The sequence below is a fragment of the Malania oleifera genome, chromosome 4, assembly GCF_029873635.1.
Source record: "Malania oleifera isolate guangnan ecotype guangnan chromosome 4, ASM2987363v1, whole genome shotgun sequence".
Lineage (NCBI taxonomy): Eukaryota > Viridiplantae > Streptophyta > Magnoliopsida > Santalales > Ximeniaceae > Malania > Malania oleifera.
The window spans coordinates 118,697,321-118,706,794 of NC_080420.1; the positions used below are offsets into that span (position 1 = coordinate 118,697,321).

Consider the following 9,474-nt stretch of genomic DNA (forward strand, 5'->3'; position numbering starts at 1 on the left):
GATATTTGATTTTTGAAACATTTATAACTCTCAAAAAATTTATTTTTTATCAAATATAAAAGGACGCTTTAATGTTTTTTTAGCAAATTTTAGGAAATGTTTATAACATTTTGCGTGAAATATTTACAACCTTAAGAGAGATTTGATCTTTTCATCAAATCGCAAAAAAAAAAAAAAAAAATCAATATCTTTTACTCTAAATAAAAATTAGGGTAAAAGATACCAACCTTCCATAAAGTTTGGCAAAAAAAATATAAGGACTTCCCCTAAGATTTTAAAATTTTCATTAACCTATTATGAGGTTTAAAAAATGTCATAAATTTTTTCTTGAATTTTGTCAAAAAGATACAAACCTAGTGAGAGGTTTCTGTTTTTTTAACAAATCTCAAGTAAGATCTATTGCATTTTTTAAATATCGGGAAAGATTTTTTAAAATTTTGAAATCTCGGGAAATGTCAATATTTTTCATCCTAAAAATTATATCAAAAATCATAAGACAAACTAAAAAAATTTAAAAGTAAAGACAAAAAATACTAATTTCTTTGAGATTCAATAAAAAGATGCTGACTTTTCTTGAGGTTTCAATATGTAAAAACCTTCCGTAAAGTTTTTAGAAATCTAAAAAAGATTTGTGAAAAAGACATAAATATTTTTTAAAATTTTATAAAAATATAAATCTTTTAAAAAAGGTTATAGTCTTTTTGACAAATTTCAACAGAAGTTTAAAATATTTTTAAGATATCAAGAGAGGTGAATGAAAATTTTAAAATTTTAGATAAATTTTTTGTGTTTTTGTAGAGTGATTAATATCATTTATCCAAAAAATAATAAAAATTAAGCCAAGTCATTAATCACATATAAAAACCTCAAAAAGTAAAAAGCATTGGTCAAGACTCGATTTTGTCTTCAAAGGCGGCCGGGGGATCAAGCTCCTCCGCCGGTCAATCTCGTAGCTCCGACCAAATTCAAGGGCATTTTAGCCCTCATATGGATAAAGGCAAGGGCACTTTCGTCCTTTTACTTTTACAAATAAGCCTCCATCACGTGACGAGCCTTCTCATCTTAACCCTCTTGAAAGCGCCACGTGACGCCCTTCCCTCCAAATTCTCCCCAGTCCGCTACCCGTTTGTCACGTCGACCTTATCTCTACGTGCTTCTCGATCTGCCCTCCACGTCAGCTTGAAAACTCCAGATCTCGATCGACGGCTCAGATTCCTCCGATCCGTTCAGACCCGTTCGACCTTTAGCTCCCCCGTCCCCATTAAATATCAGTGTGCCTCTACACTCCCTCTCTCCCACTCTATCGCGAACGTTAGGGTCTTTCTATTCTGTGCGTACCAGCTCCGCTGTTCGCTACCGTGCGCCATGGGCCTTCTGGACCAGTTGTGGGACGACACCGTTGCCGGCCCCCGCCCGGAAAATGGTCTCGGCAAGCTCCGGAAGTACTCTTCCCTTAATTCCCGCTCGGCTTCCGGCAAGGGTACGGCGGAGTTTCTATATTTTTTTAAATGAATAACAACCCCGATCATCAGGAAATTAATCGAGATTCTATAAATTGAACGGAATAATAAAATCGCGTACGACTGAGTGGTTTAATTCTAATAAAATGGGATGGATCTGGTGTTGTATAATGGCATTCAAATGGAATCGAATTATTTGACCATGAATTGAAGTGTTGAACCGTGTTTGTGATTTGATTGGCTTGAGCAGAATTGGAGGGTGGAAACGCGAGATCCTACGGCGACGAAGATGGTACGGACGAGGCCATTAGGGTTACGCGTAAGATCATGATAGTGAAGCCGCCAGGGTACCAGAGCGGATCGCCGCCGGTCTCGCCTGCAGGATCTACTCCTCCGGTATCTCCCTTCGCCGGTAAGCTTGTTCTTGATTTTTTTATTTTTTATTTTTTTAACACAAAGACATTTTCGTCATGCACTGTTTTGAAAGGAACCCTCCGGGAAAAGTGGAGCTGAGATGTCTAGAAAGGTCCAAGGCTGCATTATAGGAGGGCCGTTTTGTCATTGTGGGATATAATGGCCTTTATTCGTCAATGGATAATTATTATAGATATGGGGTTAGGTCGATTCAACTGTGGTGGTATTGGCTTATGTCCTTATCAACGCACTACTGTCTATGCATGGAGATGGTAGGGCAGGGTTCCCTTTAAGTTGTAGGGCACGTTGCCCTAGCCTGCTTGGTATTAGTAGGGTCACTGGTGTCGACAACTTATCTAATCTCAGAAATATATGGTTCACAAGGCATGGGCAGACTTAGGTTTACCCCTTGAATGAATGAAACTTGATATGAATCATATGATATTATGATATTGATGGGTCCTTTTTTTTTTATTTTAATTAGACCCGTCTACAGTCATGAATTGCTTAATTGACATAATGATTTGATATGGGTTTTTTATGATATCCTTGCATGTGGGCTTAGGGTTTTTTATTTGAAGATATGCTTAGATTTTTGTCATATTATTATTAGTATTATAATTATTTGGATTGTCTGATTAAAAAGACTTGTACCGAAGATTTGAAGCTGGACCAATCCATTGGACGGGAAGTTTTTTTTTTTTTTTTAAACTGTTTTCTCAATTTTTGAGATGGGATTTAATCTTCTAACCAAAATTTCACAGTATTTTTGCTAGCACTTGCATTAAATGTTTTGGCCTGTGTCTTGTTGAAATACCTCTTAAGACACAAAGTTGGATGGTTAAAATCTTTCATTTGCCAGTTGATATATATTTGGTGATACTATTCATAGAATACATATATGTGATGAGAAAGTGAAACGATGTGCGTGTGTAGGAGGGAGATCAGAGTCATTTCGGTTTCGTAGGAGGTCTACCTCGGATGCTTACGAAAAGGCAATGGGACCAAGGAGCCCCCCTGGTCCTTATGATGTGTGAAATGTGATCATCATCAGCAACCTTGCTCACCACCCATAATACCAAAATCTTATCTCCATCCATCCACGCATCCATCGGAGGGCTGAAAATTTTCTGCTGCTATATGTATGTATGTAGTGTTTTGCTTGTGAGGGTCTCTTCCTCTCTGTTTGTAGCTTGCGGGTTCGATTTTGGTTTCGGGTTTGTAGTTTTGTAGCTAGCTGCTAGGTGTGTATGCAGAGTCATATGTGTACATGTACATATGTGTCTGTGGAGTATGGAAAGTTTGTATGTGGCCCATAGCAGAGATGAGGAGTTGGAACTTTGGGTTTGGACTTCGTAATCCATGATGTATAAATTAAGTGCTACTTTGGTGGGTACTGTAGTTTGTTTCATCTTTGACCTACATGGTAAGTTTTTATGCTGTTCCTCTCTGTCTTGGCTCTCTCTTGAGCATCATTTATGCGGAATAACTCTCTCTCTCTAGTAGGTTAGCTCCTTGCTGTTTCTCACTCTGGGTTGCTTGCTTCTCTTATAAGCATATCATTCATGATATAAGACCCCTCTCTCTCTCTCTCTCTCTCTCTCTCTCTCTCTCTCTTGTAGAACAGCAAGTAGTGGACCAAGAATGACTTTTTCCTTACCAAAAAAAAAAAAGAAGGAATAATTGCTAATGGGTTTGTGATCATCATCGTTCCACATGGCATTACAGATTAGATAGGATAGGCAAGCCTTATTTTGTTTGATTCAGTCTGCTATTGTTTCGTGGACCCTAATGAAACAGAATCTGTGAAACTAAACTCCATTTCTGGGAGCATACTTTGAGGGTATGTATGGATTTGTATTTGAAATTGATTAGATTTGGATTAATTTTATATTATATTTTATTTAAATTTATTAAAAATTTAAATTTAGGACCTTTACAAATTTAGGGTTATGGTTTTGAATTTGGATTTTAATGAATTTAAATAAAATTAATATTATTTTATATTTATATTTTGTTTAAATTCTTACAAATTTAAATTTAATTTTACTTTTTTCAAGGCTTCAAATTTGAATTTTGTATTGAATTAAGATCAAATGTAATATGAAATTACATTAAAATCTATTTAAATCTCAAATTTCAAATGTCAAATTTATGCTTATGCTCCATAAAGTCTTTTTCTAAAGATGGGCATAGTATCATTAGCTTTAGATTTGAAGCATGGGCTGGTTTTGGAGCGTACGGTGGTGGATTATTGCGGTGACAATGCATGCATGGAGCCCCCCTCCGGCAGCTGCCTCGTTATGGGGTGTCTGCTTCCATTTCCGGGATAGGGGGAATAAAATAAAATGAATGATCTTTCTTTCTACCACAGAACAGTCAAAAAAATAAAAATGACACTTAAAAAACATTCCTAAGGTTCTAAAAATAATATAATTTTTTTCTAAAATTTGTCAAAAAGATGTGAACTTTCCCTAAAAAACATATCTTTTTCTCAAAATACAGGGACTGATTTGTGCCTTTTTGACAAATCGCAACGTCTTTGAAATTCTTGAAAGCTCATGAAAGGGAGATTTTTGAAATTTCAGTAGAGTTCAGTGTTTCTTTTTTTTCCTATCAAATTTCACGAGAAGACAATGTCTTTTGACCAAAAAGTCAAGTATGAAACACACATCACCCATGACTTAGAAATACGTGAGACGCATAGAGTATTGAATCTATAATGAAAGTTTTTAAGAATAAATAAATAAATAAATAAGGCTTTTCACTTAATCCAGGAGTTTTGGAACTTGTTCTTAAAATGAATTTATAAACAAGTGAAAGATCAATAATACATGTCTTATGTTTGAAAAGGTTTTAGATTTGAATTTGTGTTATATTTGGATAAAATATATTATAAAATTGTATTAATTTTTTTTAAATCTATCCAAATTCAAATGTAATGTTCAAAATTCATGCTCCCAAATCAACAGTAGTAGTAGTAATAATAATAATAATAATAATAATAATAATCTTTAAGGTTTTTCAAGATAACGTGGTACCTCAAAATTTTCAAATTTCATTTATTTTAATAAATTATGAAATTTCGTATCATTTAAAAAAATGTGAAATTTTCTTACAGTGAGCAAAGATTTTTCTAAATTTGATTAGAAAAAAAAAATAATAAAAAAGTATTTAACTTAACTAGCTACGACTAACGTTGCATTTGAGAGTATGAATTTCTAACCATGGAATTGAATTTATGTAGATTTGGACACATATGAATATAATTCTATACTACATCTTATTCAAATTCAAATGCAAATCCAAATCCAATGTCTCTCTAAATATAGAGTAATCCTATGTTCAGAGAGACATTATATTTAAACTTTAGAATTGTATTAGATTTGGATAAGAGCTAGTATGAAATTATATTTAAATTTGCCTAAATTTGTCCAAATTCAAATTTAATGTCCGCTTCCAAACACCATCAATGTATTTGAGCAAAGATCAAGCAGACATATCACATCGGAATCTTAAAGGGTGTTTTTGATTGGATGGTGCTCCTCCTATATCTTCTTTTAGCCGGTTAATTACTCTTTAATCATCATACTCCGGCGGCTTGATCAAGAAGTCACGTCCTATTGCCATATTTAGGTACTATTCTTATTTTAAAAAAACACAATAAAATATATATAAACTTAAAAAAATCAATTAATTTGTCTTTGTCACTTTTGATTAATAATAAAAGTATATATATATATATATATATATATATATATACTATAACTCATTAAATATAAAATCCAATCGGTGCTTAACTCATTAATAATTTGTTACTGTTGTTTGTGGCTTTTATACTTTGTTTTTGTAAGCAAAGAAGGAAGAAAGAAAAACATGAAGGGGCAGCACAGCAGAGCTTGTCGACGAAAGCCCTGTGTTCGTTGACGAAGGTTCTGAAATCGTTGAGGAGAAAATACTGAGAGCAAAAAAATTTCAGAGATCTGGACTCATCGACAAAAGTTTGTTATCGTCAACGAATTGTCTTCTATGGATCGTCGACGAAACCTTGTACTTGTCAACGAATGGCGCCTGGGCTGCGAGCAGTTTTTTCTGAATTTTGAATTTTTTGAATGTGGTTGGGTAAACGGAGGGAAACCTCCGAGGAACTTCTATATATGTTATTTTGGGTATATATTGAAGAGAGAGTGATCATTTTAAGAAGTGTATTGTGTACATTGTGATTTCCATAGTGAAATTTGTGTGTCATTACTTCCGTGGATGTAGGCTTTGCCAAACCACGTAAATTTTGTGTTTTTCTTATTCTGGTTGTGTGTTATTTACTTGTTGTTGTTTATTCCGTTGTGCATCTTCATTATTCGATCCATATCTCAACAAATTGGTATCGGAGCGATTGTTGTTATGGCATCAGGATCATCTTTTGTAAGATTTGACGTTGTCAAATTTGATGGAACCGGAAACTTTGGTTTATGGTAGAGGAGAGTGAAGGACATTCTTGTGCAACAAGGAATGGCTAAGGCTTTACTTGATACTCAACCAGAAGGAATGGATGAGGCAACATGAGTAGATTTGAAAGCAAAGGCAGCGTCTACAATACGCCTGTGTTTGGCTGATGAAGTTCTCTATCGGGTGATGGAGGAGCATTCTCTAGTCGCTATCTGGCGAAAGTTAGAAAGTCGGTACATGTCTAAATCCCTTAATAACAAACTTTTTCTTAAGCAGTGTTTATATTGGCTTAAGATGGTTGAAGGATCAAGTATGGATCAACACATTAATGCTTTTAATCAAATCATAAGTGATTTGATGAGGCTTCATGTGAAGTTTGATGAGGATGATAAGGTTTTGATGCTGTTAAATTCTTTGCCTTCAACTCATACCTACGAAAATCTTGTGACCACTCTTACATGGAGAAAAGGAAACTTCTGATTTGGAAAAGAGAATAAGTGTCTTGTTAAATTTTCATCAAAAGTTGAGGATATGTGATGAAGGAGAAGGACTTGTAGTAAAGGGTAGTAATGTGCGAGGTAAAGGAAAGTTTAAGAATGGGGTCTAATCAGAAATCATCCCGAAATCAATCCAAGAAGAAGAAGGAAATCCAGTGTTATAAATGCGGTAAAAAGGGGCATGTGAAACCGGAGTGTCCGGATTGGAAAAAGGAAAATTCTGAGAAACATGAAAGTGTTTCAAAATCTGCGAATGTTGTTCAAGAAGAAGATTCAGCGGATGGTGATGTTATATCACTTTCAGTGGGGTAGGATAATCTAACGGACTCTTGGATACTTGACTCGGCATGTTCTTATCACATGACTTCGAACAAGGAGTGGTTCAACACTTACAGGTTAGTGAATTCTGAATCAGTTTTTATGGATAATGATGCTTCTTGCAAGATCGTTGGCATAGAAAATGTAAAATAAAGATGTTTGATGGTATTGTAAGAACATTGTGTAATGTAAGACATAAACCTGAGTTAAGAAAAAGTTTAATATCTTTTGACACTTTGGATTGTAATGGCTTCAATTACAAGTCCAAGGGTGGAGTCTTGACGGTATGGAAAGGTAATCTGACTGTAATAAAAGGGTAGAAACTGGATGGGGATATTTACACATTGCAGGGAACTACCGTTGTAGGTAGAGTTGCAGCTGTGGATACTAAATCAGATGAGACCGTATTGTGGCATATGCGCCTTGGGCATATGGCGGAACACGGCATGAAGGAACTATATAAGAGGAAACTCTTGAAAGGCTTGAAATCATGTCAATTGGAATTTTGCAGGATATGTGTTCTTGGAAAATAAAATAGGGCAAAGTTTAGATCATCCATTCACAAGACAAAAGGAATTTTTGACTATGTACATTCAGATGTTTTGGGTCCAATTAGAGTTGCATCACAGGGTAGACATGTGTATTATGTGAGTTTCATTGATGATTACTCACAGAAGGTCTGGGTTTACTTCATGCGTCACAAATCAAGTACGTTTGAAAAGTTTAAGATTTGGAAGGCTGAAGTGGTGAACCATATGGGGAGGAGAATCAAATGTTTAAGGTTGGATAATGAGACCGAGTATGCTAATTCTTAGTTTGTGGAGTTTTGTGCGGAGCGAGGCATCAAGAGACATTTTATAGTTCGTCGGACACCTCAACAAAATGGTGTGGCAGAACGGATGAACCATACTTTTGCTGATAGGGTTCGGTGTCTCAGATTGAATCCAGGGCTACCAAAGAACTCTTGAGCCGGGGCAGTTAGTATGACTTGTTTTCTGATAAACAGATCACCAAAGCGTCACTAGAGGGTAATGTGGCAGAAGAGGTATGGACGGGAAATGCAGTAGACCATTCTGAATTAAAAGTATTCGGGTGTCCAGGCTATGTCCACGTGTCTAGTGAGGAGAGGTCTAAGCTTGACCCGAAGTCTCATTGTTGCATCTTTTTAGGGTATCCAATAGGTGTAAAGGGGTACAAACTATGAGGACCAATGGAAAACAAGGTGGTGATTAGTAGGGATGTAGTCTTTGATGAGAAGGCTATGGTAAAGCATACTCAAGAATGTGATGAACATAAATTGGAGCCAGAAAGCTGGGGCAGTGATGAACATATCGTGCAGGTGGAGTTAGAAGTTCAGGGCAACGGAAATGATCATGGTCCCGTGGTTTCAGGGAGCTCTAGCTTGGAAAGTCAGTAAGTCAATGATATTTCGTTAAGAAGATTCATATGCACTATTCAGCCTCCACCAAGGTATAGGTTTGAAGAGTTAGTGTCTTATGCTTTTCTTACTAGTTGCAATGATCCAACTACATTTCAAGAGGCAGTGCACGACCAAGAGAAACATAGATGGATGGGAGCAATGATTGAGGAAATGGAATTACTACGTAAAAATCAAACTTAGGAGTTGGTGGAGCTTCCAGATGGGAAAAGATTGATTGGGTGCAAATGGTTGCATAGGAAGAAGGAGGCAATATCAGAAAAAGGAAGGTGAGAAGTTCAAGGCACGGTTGGTGGTAAAAGGATACTCACAGAAGAAGGGGATATATTATGATGAGATCTTTTCTCTAGTGGTCTGACATACTTCTATCAAAGTTGTGTTGGAGTTAGTAACTTATTATGATCTTTACTTGGAACAAATGGATTTGAAGACGTCGTTTCTTCACGGTGACTTGGAGGAAAAAATATATATGGTACAACCGGAGGGATTCATTGAACTAGGAAAATAAAATTTAGTTTACAGGCTGAAGAAATCTCTTTATAAGCTGAAACAGTCTCTAAGGCAATGGTATAAACGGTTTGATTCCTACATGATCAAAATTAGCTACAAACGATATGAGTATGACTGCTGCGTATACGTGAACAAACTTGATGATGACTCACTTATTTTATTATTATTGTATGTCGATGATATGTTAATAGTTGTAAAATATTTAAATGAGGTGAATCAGTTAAAGGACCTGTTGTATAAGGAATTTGACATGAAGGATCTTGGTTCAGCCAAGAAAATACTTGGGATGGAGATTCGCCGAGACAAGACTGCAGGGAGATTATGGCTATCTCAGGGCAATTATGTGCATAAGGTGTTGGAAATGTTTAACATGGCTAATGCAAGACCAGAG

At 35.8% G+C, this 9,474-nt stretch overlaps 1 protein-coding gene across 3 annotated transcripts; it reads left to right on the forward strand.

Moving 5' to 3' along the window:
- Nucleotides 1-1,065: 1,065 nt before the first annotated feature.
- Nucleotides 1,066-3,324, forward strand: LOC131154462 (dormancy-associated protein homolog 3). Of its 3 annotated transcripts, none has more exons than XM_058107262.1 (3): nucleotides 1,066-1,480; nucleotides 1,711-1,872; nucleotides 2,811-3,324. In XM_058107262.1, exons 1-3 carry the CDS (start codon nucleotides 1,366-1,368, stop codon nucleotides 2,909-2,911), a joined length of 378 nt encoding a protein of 125 aa, XP_057963245.1. In that variant the 5' UTR covers nucleotides 1,066-1,365; the 3' UTR covers nucleotides 2,912-3,324. The 3 variants fall into 3 exon arrangements, with proteins under 3 accessions (XP_057963245.1, XP_057963246.1, XP_057963247.1); XM_058107263.1 differs by having other exon boundaries at nucleotides 1,277-1,480; nucleotides 1,711-1,856; XM_058107264.1 differs by lacking the exon at nucleotides 2,811-3,324 and adding an exon at nucleotides 1,948-2,343 and having other exon boundaries at nucleotides 1,277-1,480; nucleotides 1,711-1,856.
- The last annotated feature ends 6,150 nt before the right edge of the window (nucleotides 3,325-9,474 follow it).

Bases quoted from the DNA above. Each gene is read 5' to 3' on its own strand.
- LOC131154462 (XM_058107262.1), top strand. From the start codon at position 1,366: ATGGGCCTTCTGGACCAGTTGTGGGACGACACCGTTGCCGGCCCCCGC. The intron at 1,481-1,710 runs GTACGGCGGAGT...TGGCTTGAGCAG, and splicing joins CCGCTCGGCTTCCGGCAAGG to AATTGGAGGGTGGAAACGCG. The intron at 1,873-2,810 runs GTAAGCTTGTTC...GTGCGTGTGTAG, and splicing joins TCCGGTATCTCCCTTCGCCG to GAGGGAGATCAGAGTCATTT.